This window comes from Lycorma delicatula, chromosome 5, assembly GCF_047948215.1.
Source record: "Lycorma delicatula isolate Av1 chromosome 5, ASM4794821v1, whole genome shotgun sequence".
NCBI classification, from domain to species: Eukaryota; Metazoa; Arthropoda; class Insecta; order Hemiptera; family Fulgoridae; genus Lycorma; species Lycorma delicatula.
In genome coordinates this window covers 49,023,521-49,045,260 of record NC_134459.1, presented here as the reverse complement: position 1 = coordinate 49,045,260, position 21,740 = coordinate 49,023,521, and the positions used below count along the sequence as shown (strand labels likewise).

Genomic DNA, 21,740 nt, shown 5'->3' with positions numbered 1-21,740 from the left:
AATGTCTGTATTTTTCCGTTCGCATTTACGAATCGGTAAATATGAGTAAAATAATATATAATAAAATATTTCTGGTGAGCGGAAATTTATAAATTCGGGTAACCGATCTCGGGCACCTTTCTTCTTTACGTGGTCACTACGTATGCCACTCATTTTCGAATTATTCCTGATTTAATGTACGAGGAATCTCTTCTTAATCAGTGCTTTCATTCGTGCCGTCTCATAGCCTAATAAGCTATAAGTTTATGTTAAGGATTCTGTTGACCCTTTCAGGAATAAGTCCTTTTGGAATTTTTATACTTCTTCCATTCACGTTGCTGCTACATGATTTATTCCTTCAGTTTTATCACAGCTAGAGTTAAAAAAGAGTTGCGTTGTAATTAGAATTTAATTTTATAATTTTACTAATAACGCAGCGTTTAAATAGTTATTTATTTACGGAAATATAAAATCTCTGAAAGCAGTACCACCAATGATTAAAAATAAATTGACGCAACATAGTAAACTTGAACAAAAAGCGGCCCTAAATCGGAAGAAGAATAAAAATGACTCGAGGTAGAAACAAAACAAGGTTCATCATGAATAAAATTTATGTAAATTAAGGAAGTAGTAATCTTATCATAATTTCATCTCTGTTCATTTTCTTCTTACTTCGTTCCTTTATCTTACAGCTGTTGTATATCAGAAACTAAAAACGGTTTAATATACTAAACATCACAATGGGATTAACGAAAAGTTTGGAGTATGAAATAATCTCGGTGGGTTATTTTCCCATAGCCGTCTTTTTTTTTAAGTATAAGTCGACTTGGCAAAATCTCTTTGTCTACATAGAGAAATTTTTTGAACAAAAAAAAATTCTAATAAGGCGGCCAAATTCCTCTGCTGACTTCTCTTTAACCAGTCTACTTTGTTCAAGTTTTAAGAAATAGTCGCGCAGAATTTTATTATAATTCATTTTGCTATTCGAATTTGTCACGTAAAATAAAATACACATCGGTTGTAAAGTTTTTATAGGGAACGGATCGCGCTCGGCGAATTAAAACAGTGTAGTTACTACGTCTCAGGAACGGTCGATCTGAGACTGTACAAGACTACACTTCATTTACATTTATACACATCATCCTTATTCATCCTTTGAAGTAGTAATACCTTACAGTGGTTCCGGAGGCTAAACAGAAAAAAGAAAAAGTTACTGTGTATCGAAGCAAGTTAAATTAGAGGTGAAATGAACTTGTAACAAATTACATTTTTGTTATAATTAACCGTGTAGTCGCTAATTATTATTTAACTAGAATTGCCGTTGGCAATATTTAAATGTACGACGTAATTTTTATTTTTAATAATTTATTTACTCACGCAACTGTCCTCCATATGTTAAAGCAACTGATGTGCAGCCAACAAAATGCAGCAAACAACCAATAATACGTCATGAAACCTGCAAAACAATATTTATATTAAGGTTTTTTTAAAATAATTTATTAATTTGTTCAGTAATAGTTTATTTTTATAAACTGTACCATACAGTGCTTTAGTAAAAAAAAAGTAAACCCCCTCCTCTTTCTAGGTTTTTCGTGAACGTGTCAGGTCTGTAGTATATAATTGGTGATCAATATGTGACACATACTGATTATTGTCGATTAACGATTTTACTTATGATCTAATTACCAATTACTGAATATTCTCAGTATAAATATAATTGTACAATTGTAGAACAATATTAAAATTATTTACTTCAATTTTAACTGTCCAAAGTGTTTTTTTCAGTTGTCATGAGTGTGCTTAAGATAACTTTGTAGCGATTGCCGCTTCATTAGTTGAATATTATAATTTTTTTTTTATATAAAGAGTTACGTGTTTATTTATTTATAAAAGTATTAATATAAATAATTTCGTACAAAATGTGACTTGCTAAGTTCGTTATAAATAAATATATTTTTTAGTGGTACTAATTAATATTTCACTCCAACAAGAATTTCATTTATATCAGTTTCGGATAAAACATGATAAAGTAAAATTATCTCCTACATAAATAAATAATAATTTTTAGTGAATGATAACGATTATATTATGAAATGGTTATTTTTTGTTACCATAAAAAAATAATTTAATATTTAAGGCTAAAGATCGGAATTAATAGAATAAATTTTCAGTTAAAGAAATGATAAAAAAATTATTTTTCAGATTTTTGTTTGTTTCGTTTCTATATATTTTATGAGCAAGGACGAATGTTTCTCGCATACTAACTGCAAAGCTTTCCCAAACTTATACTGTGGACTGCTTCGGAAATTCAGACTTGGCAGTTGATGTGGTCGAAATTGAAAAGTGTTTAAATTCTTTTCAAAAGTCAGTTCGGCGTTTATCCTAATTTAAATGTACTTTCTGATGTATTTGCGGTTGATATAAAAAAAAATATTTCTAATATTGCGGTTGTTTTTATTCTTAAGACTTTTTTTGATTGAAAAATTTTGATATCTGTTTCCTTGTACATTGCTACTAAAAACGTTTTTTTTCTATGACTAACGCTGCAGTCAGATTTATTTTAAAAGTTAGTGATTATTTTAAATTTATTAAGTCGGTTTTTAACTGTATCCATTATTCGATTGATTTTCTTCCTGGTTGTTCCTTCCGATCCAAGAAAAATCTTATTTACACAAATTATTTAGGAACCAATGGCTTATATATCTAATATATCGTTAGTTTTTGCAAACTGTTTCAGTATCATTCGCACATCGAGTTACTGTTGTAATATTTTTTTCTGAATTCGCTCAAAACGGTGAAAAAATTTTGTGAGGTATGAAAATGTATATGAGAATAAAAATTCAGTTTACGCTAGGTTTGAATTGAAAAAAGATTGGAAGCAACAAATAAATCGGTCTTTGATTTTTAAACTGCTTAAAATAAGCGGTTTATGTCTTGTATACATATGCTACGTGATTTTTTTTTAATAATAGTAGTAATACTAATTCTCCAAAAGTAGTATTAAAACAATTTAGTTTGTTACTTTCTTCATTTATTTATTTTTTTATATATAATGGAAGAACGTGTTTAAGATAGAACAGCTACAATATCTTCATGTTAATCTTCCAACTTAAAATAAAATTATTTTTAACAATATATATTTATATATTGCTAATATGTATTTATAATATTTATATACCACTGATGTTTGATATGTCCCTGCAGAAAAACATTTTTCATTTCTCAACATAATTTTCTTTCAAGATTATATATACTTATTTACTCCAACGATGCTCAAGTTTTTCGATCTTCTTCTTTATATATTACGATATATTCAATCTTCGAAATTGGCAAATGTTTCGGCAAAACTTCATCATTTCGCATAAACAGTTTTCTAACAAGCCAGTTCTTCATATTTGGAAACAGATAATAGTCTGGAGATGTTAAATCTGGTGAATAGAGGGGGGGGGGGATGTGGGAAAATTTCTTTAGAATAATTCGAACAGATTTCCTAACACAATTTCCTTAGAATGAGCTGGTTTATTTTTTGGCGAAAAATAATTTTTTTACGAAATTCTGACGTTTTTCTTTTATTTTCTCATTTAGTTGATCCAGCAAAAAAGCGTACCCGATTATCGTTTTATTCTTCTCCAGAAACTCGATTAAGATTATACTACGAGTATTCCAAAAGACAGTGACCACGACTTTTTCTGTTCAAGGAACGGTTTTCGGCTTAGGACCGAATTCCCCGATTTCAAATCTTTGAAATTCGAGATTCATCGACCGTTATGAAGTGGCGCAAAAATTCCTAACGATTATGTTGTTTAAACTTTCTATTCTTTCACAATTTTGGTCGATTGTAATCAAACGGGGCAACCATTTTGTGAGCAGTTTTCGCATAAAAAAATATTCGTAAAAAAATTATGACCATTCATTTGAAATACCTATCATCATAGCGATCTCACATTAGTCTGCTATCCTACACTTGAATATCGTGGATTTTTTTAATATTCTTTACAGTTGTTGCCTCAACAGAACATTCAGTTTCGTTTGTTCTTATGTGATAACTCCGAAAGTAAAACCTTGTGAACACTGTTCTAGCTGATAAGAGTTGAGAATTTTATGAAACTATATGACTAAAATTTAGTATATGCTCCTAGCCAAGTTGCGGAAAACTAACAATGTATTACGAGTCCCATCTCTTGACTATCCACGGATTTATCAGACATTCATTAATCAGGTCTTTTTAAAGTTTCGTATCTATTTCTTTTTTTTTATCAGTACAATGTACAGTAAAATGATGTATATTGTGTTTTAAAAGCATTTTTATATTTTTCTTGTATAGTATACCTTCATAAAAAAAATTAGTTTGTTCTCTGCAGAATCTGGGAATTTTTTTGTATTATTGTACCATCATGTAGTTTTTGTATTATTAAATATATTTTTAGATGTTGGCTATTTTATCGGTGCTAAAAAAATGTTAGTGTAATTTATAGAAATTTTATTTTTTAAATTTTGTTATTATTTATTGTTTTATGCTGTTAATTGTATCTAAAGATGTTTGTTTGATTACGTTAATTTCGTTTTTAATTTCATCCTCAGAAAGATTATTTTCAGTTATTTAATAATGCGTTGTAAAAATTACTGATGCGAGCATTTTTTATGACTATTATTAATACATGATTTAGCAGGAAACTAACTAACTACACGTCGTTTCTTTTATAACATTTTTTTTTTGTAAATCTATTAAAGATCAATCGAGAAAGTAAATTCTATTATTTTGCTCTTCATTTGCAAATCTTTATTTAGTTTATTAATGTTGCCAAAAAGTCTGGTTTTATTGTCAGTAGTTGTTATGCGTCTCATGTAATAATATATTTCAACATAATATTCTTATCCAGTTAATATCTAAGTAAAGTGACAAAAACCATAATGGTTGTATAGCGGGCGGCTTATTTCTGTGCACATGGCTGGCTTACCGCGCTATTAAGTACCAAGTACTTTATACTGTGTAAGTATACGTAGCTATACGAGATATTTTCGTAAAGGAATGACTATGAATTGTTTCATCATCCTACCAGTCTATCTCTCTCGCACGCAATGTGCACAGCTATACGTCGCCCGCTGTAAGTGACCTAACGTCACTTAATTCCAAATTTAATTAATTTGGTTAATTCCAAAAACACACTCATAAAACCATCCCATATCAGGCGTAAATTAGAAGCATGATGAATGAATCGGTTTCCCCTCGCCTTCTTCACCGACTCAAATAAAAAGTTGCTGCATATCATATCCTATGCCTTAAAAAGTGCAGGTGATATTCAGCCTAATCACCTACACTTTCACTCTTATTCACACAGACAGTATTTGTATAATTAACAGCATTACTCTCAGAAATAATAACTCTAACTAGTACCAGTTGTATTATCGCAGCTGTAATAAATACGGGGGAAATTATTGTAAAATCCGTAGGAAATGCAATTAATGAAAGTGTACGTGCGTGTTATTGTAAAAGCGTAAATTTTAATAATTTCTAACTTTCTATATGATTACTTTGGATTTTCGATAAAAATGTTTCGTAACAGAAAATTATTTATATTTTATGCAATTCGGTTGCAGATAATTAAATAGCTTAGAACACGTCCAAGATTTTTGAATTCGTATTTCACTTGAACTGATTCAAAGGGTTTTGGTAAAAATGGAATCTACATGTTAAATAGATGCCGTCGGAACCTTTATTATCGAAGAAGTCACTACCGTTATCGGTCGTAAGGAGAACGTTTTCCAACTCCCTCAACCAGTCCAGCCAGATTATAATTAATTAATAAAAAATGTGCCTATCTGATGGTTAAGGCTTCGTTACTTTGTGCTGTCAAGAATTTTATTTGGGTCTTGTAAATCGTATTCTACAAGCACAGCTATATAAAGGGGCATATCAATTGGCGGTTGATTTTGCCGTGTTATTGGTTCCTAAAAAAAAAAATTGATAGCAAAAAATAATTACACCATTAGAATCATCAATCTTTTCTGGGTAAAATATACAAAACACCACTTTCGTGTCGCTGTACACATGGTTTAATTTGTTAATGCATTCAGGTAGTAAAGTAGAAGTTAATAAATTGTAGTTACATAATGCAATGTAACCAAGTGTACTTTTCTCTCTTTCTCTGTTTAGCCTCTGGAACTACCGTAAGGTATTACTTCAGAGGATAAATGAGGGTGATATGTATGAATGTAAATGAAATGTAGTCTTGTACAGTCTCAGGTCGACCATTACTGAGATGTGTGGTTAATTGAAACCCAACCACCAAAGAACACCGGTATCCACGATCTAGTAATCACATCCGTATAAAAGTAACTGCCTTTACTAGGATTTGAACCTTAGGAACTCTCTACATCGAAACCGGCTGATTTGCGACGTCGAGTTAACCACTTGGTGAGTTAACCAACTGTACTTGAAGGAGAGTTTTCATACGCGCCTTTTTAGTTCAAAAATAGTTTTTCAAATCTACCTCCGTCACGCGTTTCTTATCATCTAAATACACATGAAATCCCGTGTTGTTGTTATTATTATTTCGTACCAATAAAAAGAAAACTAAAAGCGATACGTAAATGTTTTATAAATTTTACGCAGAAAAGATTGATGATTCTAAAGATATTTTTCTGTGATCTTTATTTATTGAAGACACACTAACATAGCGAATTTATCTATTTTATATAGCGGAAAGTGTAATATTGTTGATCATAGTAATTGCGTATTCGAAAACACAACTTTTCTTTAATGTTCTATTATATTTTATTTATTGCCAAATGGAAATTGCTTACGATGGTCATATTTGCCTACCTCTAATTTCGGTATTTTATAATTGTTTCAGTTTCTCAGTTATGAGGAGTCGATAATTATATATTTTTTATGATTCAATCTTTATAATGATGAATAATGTTTAGATTATTAAATGGCATCTGATTCATTAGTTCTAACTGAAAAGCAGGAAGCGGCGTGCGGTCAGATTTATAATATTAATTTAATTAATTAAATATGATTGATAAAGAAACTGTTAGATATGACATTTAATTAATTATCTTCTGTTTTTTGTTTTTTTTTTTAACAAGAAAGAAATTAAAAATAGAGATTCATAAATATATGATTAAATCCCTATTCAGAAAAACGTGTATTATAATCAACATTTACTAAATTAGTTCAGCACATCTATTGAACGATTAAGTAAATTAATTATTTTTATTGTGAAGGTACAAAAATCTACACTTTTTGATAATGGGATAACAAGCATGGTAATTTTTTTTTTAAGTTAAGTTTTAAAGAAAAGTTTTTTAATTTGTTGACCATTACCTGCTATTTCAGAATTTATTCACTTCGGAGACACACAGGCCTAACTTAAAATCAAGAGTTAAGGAAGTAGCTTATTCTAAATAAATTATGTTGTAGTGGCTTAGACATTAACTTTCCCGTACCGGTGATTGATAATTCGAGGTCCTGTCAAACCGGCTATAATTTAAAGTTGTTAACATCTCCTCGATACAGTTTCCGGTCATTTTTCTGTTGTTGGGTTATAATTAACTTAACTTCCTGACCTGGGATCGATGTAACAAACTGCATTTATACTCATTGCCCGAACAAAGGACGCAGCTACATATGGTTCCCGAATCAAGAAAACTACGAACTATGGAATATCCAACGACTAAATCGGTAAATATATTCTAAGTAGATTAGAAAGTACAGTTAATATTATCGAAATAGAATTGTTTTAAATTATTCGAAAATGCTTTTTCCTCTTTTTTTATTAAAGCCTGATTCGGGATGTTTGAAAGCTTATGACGTACTTGTTATATTATCGGCTTTTATAGGAGCGTCAATCTCATACCTTTCAGGTTGTACGCGTTTTGCATGCGTATTTAGATCACGTGTAAGTTTTTGTCATAATTTAATCTTACAATTGCATTTTTTCCACTCTTGTAGACTCGCTCTTGGACTATGTACATAATGAGATTCATGGTACGGAACCTTTCAGTCGAATTTTGAAGCACTTCCGCTTATCCATTCGCTCTGAAATTTTGCATAAGGTTTGCTCCTGATGACGAAAAATGAAAAAAATGTCCCTTGAACTTATGCAATTTCGTTTACATATTTTTTTAGTGAAAGAATTATCCATATTTGTGATATTATCGTTTCAATTGATTAATTAAATTGAACGAAAGTATTTTTTCTACGGCTGATGTAAAAATTTATATAATTACATTCAACATTTATATCTGATGATTCATGATACTTTATGATCTATTGAATAAAAGTCCTTTTCGATTATAAGGAAGAAGTACGCATTTTCCTCGTGTAGATTACAAATTAAGATTAAAATGGCAAAAAAAGACATCAAAAAGGTTCAGAAAGACAAAAAAAGCAAAAAGTCATTTTGCTGCCGACAAAACTTGAACACGCTACCGCACACGGTGAAAAAAAATTGTGCGCGACACTCTCCGGCTGGACAGAAAAATAAATTATATGAAAATTTATGAATTCAAAATATGAAAGTTCCTTGTGCGAGCAGGATTTTCTGAATCCGAAAACAAATTGCTGCGAGCACATGCAGATTATGGCAAGAATCAAATGCAAAAAACACGATTTCTCAATCTAGCTCCAGTCAAATGTATATGAGTATATACAATAATATTTTAAGATATATGAACTTTTAAAGCTGCATATTCTCTTATCTGCAGTATTGGAAATTGGAGGCATAAATCTTCGAAAGATCGCTCAAACCTATACGCTAGCGCTGCTGTAAAGTATAAACTTATGAAGACTAAAAAGTAGAAAATAAAAACTTTTTTTTTACATATTTTTTATAGTAATTAAAATTTCACTTTAATTAAATACGTTATTTCGGTCTTTACACTATTAAAAGTTATGATCTGAAATAAAAAAAATTGGTTTTTAAAAATTAAATGCTGTATTGTTAAATAACTTCTTTGGTATTCGACATATCAGAACATAGATAACAAATCAAATGATCCATAAATATTTCAATAAAATTTTTTTTAAACCGTTTTATTCTCAGTCTTCCCTTGATGTGGTTTTAAATAGTTGTTTTCAGACTTTAAAAAATTGAATGTTATGCTTCCATTTTTTCCTAATCGCTATTGCATCCGGTATCACCCGCGTACTTGAGACGAGTCGTTTTAAGCATATTGAATGAAAATCGATACGACCGTTTTAGAATTATGGGGGATCGTACTAATGGATTTAATCTGTATCCTTCAGTATTTTTGGTGATTAATCGGAGGCATTGTCGATAACATCTCTGAAGATGGAGGGATGGTCGTTATTATAAAAGGTATTGGAAATTTGAAGGCGGAGAAAAGGGATCAGTTAAATATTCAGCTAAAAGTATATCTTACATTTTTTCCAAAATGTCATACAAATTTAAAAAAAAAATTATTACGAATTCTATGAGCTTTAATTTTTCATCATTTTGTTCTGGAAAAACAAATCTGATTAAATGTTAGTTCAAAAAAATTGTTAAAATTTTACTCACGATGAATAAGCTTTTTAAAATTTAAAGTTAAAACCTTAATTCTCATTACTGTTTAAATAAATTTTTAAATTTACGTTGTTTTGTTATTCTTTATCAGTGTTATATAAGGTGTCATTTCAGTATTTTATAACATTGTGTTTCTAAATGACGGTGCCGTTACGATTTCTTTATATTTTCATTTTTTGAAAATCGTATTTGAATAAGCGAAATATTTTCATTTATAATAAAGTGTTTCAGATTTTTATATGTAACTTAAATTTGGATTTCCATAAAATAATATTACAAAAATGTTTCAAAATTTTTAAAACTTGCTCTATACTTTTTAGTCATACTTGAGTCAAATTATTATCATACATTGCACGATTTTAATTATTAGATTACTTTGGATTTCAAAAGATAACATCCGTTTTGCAGATTTTGCAAGTTTTTACACCCGTACTCTTAATTTATCCCCGTATGGGGGCATGTTTGCAAAGGTAATGGTGGAATATTGTATTGTCACCCGACCTTAGTAACTGTGAAAAATTTCATCAGTCGGCAATGTCAGGCAATATGTTAAATTAAGGATGCAAGATTTGAGGACAAAGATGAAAAAGAAAACATTGTGGGTTAAAGAAAAGCAAGTAAAAAGAAGATTAAAGAATGCATACTTTTTATCAGCAAGTCAGAGTACAAGTGAGTTTTTCTCATTTCAATGTCTCCAACCACTTCTCGCTATTTATTCGTGTTAAATTTTGTGTGTGTGTGTGTGTATGTGTATGTGTTGTATAGTTATAAATATATACGTATACATAAAATTCAAATTACCTCCTAGAGAGCAAACAAAAGTCGATAAGATTACGCTGTTGAGCTGCAAATAAGCGAGCGAAGAGTATCCAATAGATAAACTTATAAGTAAGGAAATAATCACTTTTCCTTGAAGATCTCTTAACCAAGGTAATATAAAGTAAACAATGAGTGTTATCAGATTAAATACCGACGAAAATATAAGGCAGGTGGCGAACAGTGTAAAAGTTGATTTTTCTTCGAAATCGGCGTGCAGCATACATATTATGGCCACCTTGTATTTTGTTTCTTCTTCCTTCATCCACCCGATGCAATAACTAAGCAAAAAATACATAAATTAATAGTAATAATAATGATTAAAGTAAAGTAAAATTTAAGTAATGCTGAATGAATGATTCAGTTAACAAATTATTTTTTTTTCTGAACTTATACGTTCTTATCGTTCGATTAAAAAATAATTAATTATAATAAAATTTGATGTATTTAAACAGTCTCCAAGCATAAAAAATTAGATTTTGATAGTGCGTGCAATTTCTTATACTTATTCTGAACTTTGTTTAGCATATATATTGGAAATATCATAAAGGGTGGTATAGAAGAGAATAAAAGAATCTGTGCCAAAGGAAGCAGAATAAATTGTATAAGATTCGTGAATGTTAAGCTTTTTTTTGGAAATGAAGCTTAAGATATTTAACAGATGAGTTCAAAGTTACGACATCAAGAGTGAATGAAAATGAATGTTAATTAAACAAATAACAAAAATAATGAGACGAATAGGGGCTACCTATGATATTTAAAAATCTTATTTTAGTTAGTAAAATTTTGAGATATAAGACTTACGATGATCGTATCTCCCCAACTCCTTGACAGATTGTAACCAAAATTAAATAGCAACAATATCCTGAACTCGTCGATTAATCCGATTTTAAGATATCAAGTAAATCGCTAACCGACGAAAAAAGTAAAAATATTAGAATTATTGTTTCTCACTTCCTGAATGAAATTGTCAAAATTACATATTAATGTTATGTAATTATCCAATTGATAAAAGAATATAACTCTGAGTTCAGAAAAAACAAAAAGAAAAAGAGTTGTGCAGTTCTGCGCAAGAAGACCAACTTATTATTTTATTTTGTTTCCACGTTCCAACTTGCAGCATAACGAACAACGTTTCTAACTTGCCCTGTTTAAAATTGTTTTGATCTTAAATTGAGCGTAACTCAAGAATGATTCTACCAATCTTAATCAAATTTTCACATGCACAACTTCAGATAGACTATTTAAACCTTAGAAGTCCAGAGTTCTAAGGTTTAAATCGTAGTAAAGGCCGTTGCTTTTATACAGATTTGAATACCAGATCGTGGATACCGGTGTTCTTTGGTGGTTGGATTTAAATTAACCACATCTCAGAAGTGGTCTACCTGAGACTCCACAGGACTTCATTTACATTCATACATATCATCCTCTGAAGTAGTACTTTACAGTGGTTCCGGAGGCTAAACAGAAAAAGAAAAGATAGACTATTTACAGTATATTTAAATTTCAGTGAAATTGATTTTATAGTTTTCAGAGATTTTCGAGCCACAAAAGCTTAACAAAGGCCTATAAATAAGGAAACCACAATTGAAGTGGATGGTATTTTCGTAGTCCTCATACCTCAAAAAGTAGAGAAAGTTCATTTTCACCCCTCCCTCCAACTCAACACGCAGAAGAAGTGTCGAAAAAAAGTCGATAAAAAGGGGATTTTGTCTTCATTCGTATATGGGAGTTAGAATAAAACCAAGCGATACCTAAGAATGGTATTACATTACGTAAACAATTTTCTAATCTTCAAAACTTTTCTTTAGGTTCAGTTCACTTTACTTACATACATTTTCTTAGAATTTACTTTTGTACAGATTTTGTTGAAACGTGTTATTTGTTTACTGTCAATTTAAAAATGATATTACACTTCAAACCTAAAAAATTGTGTTCTAAAGCCCAATTTTTGTATTTTACTATAATTTTCTAAAAAAACTATTACACTTTCAGCTTTGGGACCGGTTTTATTAAATTTGTTCAATCAAAAATCATCAAATTTACCCCTTAAAAAATTTAAGATCCGAGAATTTTAGTATGGTTTCATTTTACTCTTCAGAGCAGAATCAGGCTGAATATTTTCGCAAGCTCTTAAAACGAAGCGTTTCCGGACCTATATTTACATGTACATTTTTCTTTATTTTCTTTCGTAGAAAATGTCCTGAAATCCTTTCCGTTTCTTCGCGAGACAATTTATATGTTATTAAATATAAAATGAGTCCAGTCACTTAAATTATCAGGCAGAAAATCATTTCTTTGTTAGGAAAGTTTATTTTATGCTAAATATTTTTGTTTCCAGGATTAATTATTCTTTCAGTTAGTTGAAAATTCAAGAGTTATATTTTTCTTTTCGAATTATTTACGTTTTAAGAGCTCTCATTTTTTTTAATCCGGTTTTTTATGTGTCGGCTGCATGTCTTGGCTACGAGGACGGGTATCCTGGCCCATCGGGCAAAAAGTGTTTTTATATTTTTTTTGGAAACCTCTTCATATAATTTTGTATTAAGGGCTTTTGAACAATATTAAGCCGATTAAGCCCTTTAGAGCTACTCACTGGTTTTGGACGTTTGATAAATTGTATAGTAAAATTGTGCATTACTAATTTTGTATTTAATGAATAACGTATGCGTAAAAATCAATCTTTTCGAATTTTATAACAGTACTAATGTAATTTTTATTTAAATTAACCTTTCCTCAAAAAGAGTTGATGACGTCCTAAAATTCGTCCTATGTTATTCTTTCCTTCGAAAAATATTCTCTTTATTACGTTATTCTTATATACTTGGAGCGCTATATGTTTCCCGAGTTTAATGCTTAACAAACTTTCTTCATAATTTTACTAAAAATCTATAATCTGATTTTATTTTCTAGTTGCTTTTCTGTTAACTTCTTAGTTTATTACTAATTTAAAATAAATAATTTTTTTCCGTTTTAACGGCATTTAACCTATTTCGAATTTAAGCCGTGTGAAATTTTAGGAATGACGTCCTAAAATTTGTCCAGGTAGGGTTTTAACCTATCTGTGAAGTTAGAAATTTTACAGAATTTTCTATAAAGAGCTTTCTTTCAGATTCATCTAGTTTTGTAATACTAGAGCTGTTGTAAATATTGATAGAAATTTATTTTAAGTCATAATTTTTTACGACACAATATAATACTCAATTTCCGTTTTCCGCTTGCTATAAATTAATAAAATTATTTATCAGCAGTTTAAACGTCGGTTTCGTATTGTGCAGTGTACATATACGGACATGAAAATACAGTATAAAGGTTAAAAAAATTTCCTTTCGGAATTTTTTATAAATCGATTACACTCTATTTTCGTTTCTTTCAATCACCTTGAAGGATTTAAAAAAATTAATACAATCATTATCAGATAAGTAGAAATCATTCTACCAAATCTTAAGTCTCTACCCGTTCCTGTAATATTAAGCAAAATAGATACGATCATACAAATTTTTATAAGTGGTTTTTTTTATCGGATCTCGATGTCACTTTTTTACACGTTAGCAATATTTTCCCAAATAGTTCTATTAATTTCGGGATATTAAAAATTATTGGAGAACATTTGTTAAAAAATTTTGTTTGGATTTTTTTTGTAAATGTTATTACCGTAACAATTGTAAGCAATGTGACAGCAATCAGTCGTTCCTGAAAATAGGCTGTACTTATATTCAGCTCTTCAAGCGGTACCTTCAGTTTTGTTCATCACAGGAACGCATGATTACTCTCAGAGAAAGCGTATTTTACATGCTGTCTTGAACTTCAGCGTTTTATAAGTATCTACTCGTAAATAAAGTGTAAGACAAATAAATTAAAGCGATAAAGTATTTTTACGCTTGTGAAACAGTGCTTTACACATAATGACTCGACCTGACATGAAAACTTAAGATAATGATATTGCATATAATAGGTCACCGTAAATATTCATCAGGTTTTTTGATTATACTACAGACCGGGCTATTAGTTCTAGTCTGTTTTGGTTTCATTGCGTCTGTCAATACTATACTAATATTAATAATGCTGCTACAGTTTGTCTTGCGATACATAAATCTACCTATGTACTTGGCTTATCTGTTTCATATTTAGCGTAGATTAATGCTTTCTGACTTTTTAAAGACTATGTAAATTAGAATACGATAAGGCATCCTACCAATTACTTTTTATCTTGTATATGCTATCTGTAACACAAAGGTGTGTACTATTCAATTTGTTATCATTCAGTCAACAATTCTTTTATTATTTTAAAACGTTTACAACAGATGTTACTTATCCTCATAAATAATCGAAACTTTTTTACCAAGATATGTCAGTAGTAAGCCTGGGAAACTTATCTATATAATGTATTTCCATCAATTGTTTTTTTATTTCTTTATTTTAAAACTATATATTTTTATTTTTTTTTAGAAAAAAATAATAAAAAAAAATATCAGTCGCAATTTATTTGTCGTGTGTTATTTTTTCCTGCGAAAAAAATTTTGTTTACTATGTTATTCTTATATACTTGGAGCGCTATATCTTTGCCGAGTTTAATGCTTAATAAACTCCCTTCATAATTATAATAAAAATCTATAATAATCTAATTTTATTTTCCAGTTACTTTTCTGTTAACTTAAGCCTATCACTAATTTAAAAAAAAAAATATATATATATATATATACATAAATAGTTCTTCAGTTTTTAACGGCATATAACCTATTCCGAATTTAAGTCCGTGTGAAACACGCCAAAAAATCTTGAAATAGTTATGCTAACTGTCAAATAGCTTTTTTTTATTGTACTCGCCAGATATACGCGTTTTGGATGTAATTATTGATCATTTTAAAGTTACTAATACTTCAGCCAAGAATGATTAAATAAAAAAGAGGGTAAGTATTAATAACCAATAATATTACGTCGTAGATGAATGGATATTTGTAAAGAATTTGATTAAGTATTTCACGCCAGAGCGGACTATGTCCAGTAACTAGCAAGTGAATAATTAGCCTGCAGATTTTTTTGTAAGCAGCATTTAAAATTGTAATCTGTTATTTTCTTATTTTTAGCATTTACGTAACAGTTGTTTAAAAAAAAAAAAAAGATTTATTTTCAAATACTCCTTAACCCCTGTAATAATAAAGGTTAGTTTTAATAATCGTTCATATTTTTTTATTTAGCTTATCAAAACGAACATGTCGATTTGTTTTCATTTTTAAACAATAATTATTTCTAATTAAAATATCCAATTACTGGAAAACCGTTCGTATCAAAAAGCCCAAATTAGGTGAGAATATTGGAAAAAGGTTAGTATTACGCAATAAATATTTTTTTTTTTTTTTTTTGCGTTTCACCAGTACGATCTGTTGCATTGTAGTTTGTAGCTGCAATTTGTCATTATAGCTTATATTTTACTGTTTTCTTAATTCGTATTTACTGTCTGCAGCACAGATTTATGTTCAATTGAAACTGTATTTACTCAACCGAGGAAAGTGCCGTTCCACGCGCGACTTTTTAATTTATAAAATAGTTTTAAATTTACATCCGTTACGCATTTTAATCATTTTATGTAGATTTGTAATACTTAGTTGTCGACTCGTGTTTATGATGATTACAGCGATACCAAATTTATTACAAAACGTTCGTCACAGCCCCGAATGGGCTTCTTTGCTTAATTAATCGTTTACTGAAATTGTTACGTAGCAGAATAATGATAAATAAGTGTTAGATGAACAGAATGTTAGAATAACTTTTTATTCGCCATCGTTAATTTTTTATAACTGTTTAAACTGTAATTTTTTGAAAATCCTAAAAACGGTTTTTCTATTTTCATGTCAATAAAAAGAAAATGGAAAAGACTGTTGTTTTATAATTCTTTTTAGATTTTTTTTTGACGATACAGTTACACGGCAAAGTTACCCGCTGCTAAATAGCATTTAATATAGTGCAAATTGTACTTTATATGATTCAAATTAGTCAAAATCTTCAAAGAGATTACAATAGATTGTGTAAAGCAATAAAATGATGTACTCTTTTACATTTTAAACGATGATTATGTACAGTCAACGCTATAGGGGGAATAAAAAAATCCTTTTATCTTTTACAAATATAAATAAAGATTTTTTTAATATTAGAAGCATACTTTTTATTAATAAATTATTAATTGCTTAAAATAAGAGCAATTTCCAACTACTGCATCGGTCGTTATTTACAAGCTTTTTTTTAATTATTTACAGTTAAAAAATCCAATGTTAACGTATTATTTGTAAAATAATTTTTATTATAAACTTCAAAATCTATCTAATTATTTATATTCAATTTCTCAAACATGGTACCGCTGATATGTTAAATGAAAATTAACAGTTAATATAATCCACCTTACCTTAATTTAAAAACAGTCATGACTTTTTAAATTTTAACTATGATTTTTAAACTTTTGACTTTAAATGTGTTAATTTTAATTCCTGATGATGGCTTCCAAGTATGCCGAAAGATCTAGAGAACATATTAACATACTGATAAGGTGGATTATATTAATTGTTATATTTATTTATATTCACGTAGAATTATTTACAAAAATAATTTTTTCATTTACCAGTACTGCTTTTCTTTTTTCTTCGACATTTAAGTTCTTTCGCAGTGATCTCTTCGTCATGAAAACTTTTTTTATGCTATTTAATTTTTAAAATGCCCAAACAGTTTTATCAGAACGAACTTTAGTAACTTTGTAGATTGCTGTCGTTTAAAACAGTTAATTAAATAAATTATTTATTTGAAATAATTTTTATGTTATATTTTTAAATTTTTATTAATTTAATAATGATAATATTAATATTAGTTTTTATTAAATTATCATATCGATAATAAAAATATCAATCAATTAATTATTAAATATTCATTAAAAATTTTAAAAAAATATTTGTTATATATAAACACAGACGGGCGCCGCAATGCTGCCGCTGATAACGTCAATAAATTTCCAATGAATCGTAAGAAAAGTATTCACATATACATTCATATCATTTGACCGCCACTTTAATCAAATACTCGACGAGATAGAGGAATCAATTCTGGTTTTGATCTGCAAATTAATTGGAAAACCGAAAGGGAATGGAACATAGTTGTTGGCTTCCTTAGACTGTTAGTCATTCGGAGGATGGCTGAGGATGCTTTTATAGATGGGATAGGATAGCAACCGAAGTGGTTAGGGGCTTTCCTGGGTGAATACTTCTCCAAGATAGGCGTTTTGGCATCGAGCCCGTTAGTTGATATATTCGCCGCTGGGATGAGAATGGATGTGTAAAGAACTCTGTGATGGAGCTGTGGTGCAGAAGGGTGTAGGCATTGAGTCGCTCCCGAAAGCGGACCAGAGCAGAGATATATAGGATATGTTTGCATTAGAGGCTTATTAAATTTGTGAACCTGTTTCTTGATTTTTAAGTAAATCAAGAGAAATTTAATTTAATTGAATTGTAGGACAAAATTGTTGTTGTGATCAACACTTGTTTTGTTGGTATTTTCGGTGTTTAAAGAATCAATAAAGTAATGCTGAGTGCATAGTCTAACTGAAGTTAGATATCGGAATAGTTTTTGTGTGGTGTTAGAGAAAGGCGCGGCGATCGCGCTTCCACGAATCTGTTAATTTAGTAATTGAGGGTTGAAGTTATGGTCGATGGTCGTGATTGGAAGAGGTGATACGAAGGCGACAGTAAGTTGTGTAAATACATTGATGGAAATGTCTGCCGAGGCATTTACATCGGTAGGATTCTGACAGAGGTTAAACTGATGATTGTGTTGTGTTATCAAGTTTAGAGGGTCTAAAGGACGGCCTCTGGTAAAGCTCATCAGGGCTAGGAACAGGGGGTAGTGTGGCAACCAGGATCGTCGCCGGTTGTCTTCCCTGACGGGCGTCAGGATGTATCAAAGTCCCCTTCTTGTTCTAACTAAATAATTTCATTACATCGGTATGCCACTTTGGTTATTTATTTGAGCAATTTCATTCAGAGGTGGGCAATAATAGCCCTATTTTTTTTTGCCTTTTTCCATCAGTTATCGGTTTGCCTTGATGCTTTAACATTGAATTAACCGATTAACATGTAATTTTATTCGATGACTTCTGGATACGGGTCATTGTTGTCATTTGGTTTCGGTTACAATTTGTTAAGCGGGTTTATCATGAGTACCGTATCTCAAAATTTTATTTAACGTATAGGATAAATGTTTTAACCCTCAATATCTCTTTTGAGGTTTATACATTTTTGGTTCGTGTTATGTTTTATCGGACCCTAAATTAAAAGAGACCAGGATCTCTTATTGTTGAAAATTACGAGTAATAAGAATTTTAATTATATTATTTTTTAAAAAAAGAGAAGACTTTTTTAAACAAGAAATTGTTTATTATTTAAATGTTTACTTCCTTGTACGAAGTACAAAAAGTACGGAAATATCCACTTTGACTAGTTTCGGCGTGACGCCTGTACGTACGTATGTGCGTATGTATCTCGTATAATTCAAAAACTATTAGCCGTAGGATGTTGAAATTTTGGATTTAGGTTCAATATCTAGTTGTGCACCTCCTTTTTTGATTTCAATCAATTGAACCGAAATTGTCCCAAAAAGCCCAAAATTCAAAAAAAATCGGGACTTATTCTTAACTGTAGTAATAAGCCCTCATTGGGAGCTTTTCAACGATGTGTCATAATGGTACTTATATTCGTTGATTCCAGAGTTATAACCAAATGAAATTTTAATTAATGAAATATTTGGATCTGACACGGAGAAGCCACATCGGTTCGAACATACTTCATCTCCTTTTTTTTAACTTTTTTTTTAATTTAAATATATTGATTTATTAATAATTATTAACCTCCGATTGCAAAAAAATATACGATAATTAATAATTCAATTACAATAAAAAACAATTATGAAAAAATATCAGAAGTTATTAATGAAATAAAATTTTATGTTCTTTTCATTTTAAAATGTGTATATGTAATTTAATATGCGCACAAGGAAGTCATATGGTGTCAAGGTGTCCACATCAGAGTTTTTAGATTTAAGTTTAATCTTCTATTACAATTTATATTTAAAAAAAAAGAAGAAAATAGAGCCGGGAATCCTTGTTCATAATACCCAATTAAGTCGTCATCAAGAAATGAAAATACTTCGGAAACGGCTTCAACTGTGGATTAAATTCGACAATAGAAAGAATTTTACTGGTCGTGAAAAGTGTTAACCGTCCGGTTTTGAAAACTGTGTTACCGGAGAAAATGTAAAAAATGTGGGTATTACATATAAAAAAAGTACCCATAGTAGCTGAATTATGATTGAATGTAACCTCAGTGATACTTTAATCCATAATTTCCTGTCACGTACTTTATCCATTCGTACAAAAATACAAATGAAGACATAATTTATTTTTAAAGCATAAAAGCGGCAATGTGAACATTGAAACGTGATTAAATGTTGCATAAATAATTATTTACATAGAAGTATCTCACGTTTACTGAATAATCATAAGAAATGGAAATAATGTAGGCTGCTATAAGAAAATAATTCTCTGCGTCTCTCTTTTTCTGTATTCTTAGAAAAGGAAATAAAAAAATAAAAACCGCGGGAGTAAGTTTATAGATGAAATTACCTCATTTATCATAGTCATTTTATGGGAATAGTAATGAGAGATCCTAGTGAATTACTGTAATGACGCCCTTTATATCAGCACGATCACAAGGAAAATGGTGTCTATGGGTAAACTCTACTAACAACTTTTTCCTGTTTGTACTAATTTACTTTAGTGAGTAAATTTCCGGTGTTACTGTTTTTAAACAAGATATAAAATATTAAAAATACACGACTGCCAAAAAAAAATCCCTGATGTTTTTTTCTCTTAAATACAGGATAATAATTAAAGATCGTGCGGGTGACTGACACACACACACATTAAGACACTGCCACGGGAATAAATTAATAAAATTTACTACCGTATTTCATTCTTTCAATATCATAGCAGGTATTAAAACACAAATATTTTCGATACAAATAAATGATTTCGAAAATGCTATCGATTGTCGATTTAGAATCGTATGTATGATTTTCTGTGACCTTGTAGTAACAAGTAAACAAACATAATTGTATAGTCTTTGACACTCCCCCGGTAATGTAAGGATTCTAATGCGGGGTCATACATCTAAATCGGTTCAGCCGTTGAACAGCTACGGTGGAATAAACAGACACACATACATATACCCTAAATATATTACACTCCTTTTTGGGCAGTCGTGTAATAAAAATCGTACAAAATGTTTTTAGCATCTTAGAATCGTCAATATGTTTTGCATGAAATTTATAAAAATAATACTTGAATGTAATTTTTCGTTTTCTTTTTACTATCGTGAAAATAGAGAAAAATACGGTTTTACACGATATTTTCGGAAAACTAAAATTTATATAGCTATAAAAAAATAACCGTCGGCGATAAAATTTTGAAAAATATACTAACATATCGTTCATCTAACTCTCACATCTCTACCAAATACAGTTTCATTAAACGATTTTTAAAATGCCCATTTTATTTATTTATTTTCTTCAAAAGAAGGACATTTCAGGTTATGAATGGCGTTTTACGATAAATCTTGTATCAGTGCTACACGGATTCGATTATAACAATTTTAAATCGAAATAAAATAATGGTTGCTGTTCGTTTTTCTACATTTAGACTTATTTTATGAATTAAAAAGTGCGCGTGTATAATAACAGCAGTTCTCAGTTGAAGTATTGTTTGGTTACAATGCATAACGTATTTGCAATTTTTTGTTATTATTAGCTTGTTTACAAATTTGTCGTGACGTCATACACAAATAAAATAAATACTTCATGTAAGCGGTATACTATTCATAATTAAAAGGCTTGTGAATTACCCAGGGAAAAAATAGCGTTTATCAACAATAATTTTTATTCAAAGGCCTAAATATATTTCAGCAACAATAAATTGTTTTTAGAACAGAAGGACATTCTGTTCTAAAAAAATTAATAAGGACGGACAGTCCTTATTAATTTTTTTAATAAGGACGGACAGTTCTTATTCATTTTTTTTTATTTTTAATCGTAACGTATTTCAATAAGTTTATGTCAGTTATAGATTTAACCTAATTCGTAAATATCATTTACGAATAAGTTCCATGTCCATGTTTGCTTGTTTTGATATTTTTTTTACTTAAATTTTATGGTTAAAGTATCTTCGTAGATTATTAAATACAGTAAGCATCGTTTATAGTGATAGTTGGTTTATATCTCTTGGTTATGCTGTTAATGCACAAATACAGTATGTACATTGTTTATAATGATATCAGTTGTAGTGACATATCTGTTATTATGACTTATTTTTCTTACTGCAAT

The 21,740-nt window shown here is 29.7% G+C and overlaps 2 protein-coding genes across 3 annotated transcripts in view; one reads left to right on the top strand and one right to left on the bottom strand.

Annotated features, from left to right (window-relative positions):
• The window catches only part of LOC142324919 (RNA helicase aquarius), a 250,064-nt gene that overhangs the window by 78,481 nt on the left and 149,843 nt on the right, over nt 1-21,740 (top strand). The window lies entirely within an intron of this gene.
• Nucleotides 1-21,740, bottom strand: part of LOC142324918 (putative G-protein coupled receptor Mth-like 10) — a 56,743-nt gene that overhangs the window by 16,140 nt on the left and 18,863 nt on the right. For both annotated transcript variants that reach the window (XM_075366059.1, XM_075366058.1), the window contains exons 3-4: nt 10,314-10,609; nt 1,357-1,435 (exon numbers count right to left, since the gene is read on the bottom strand). In XM_075366059.1, coding sequence (XP_075222174.1) covers nt 1,357-1,435; nt 10,314-10,609 — 375 coding nt within the window. The remainder of the gene's footprint in view (nt 1-1,356; nt 1,436-10,313; nt 10,610-21,740) is intronic.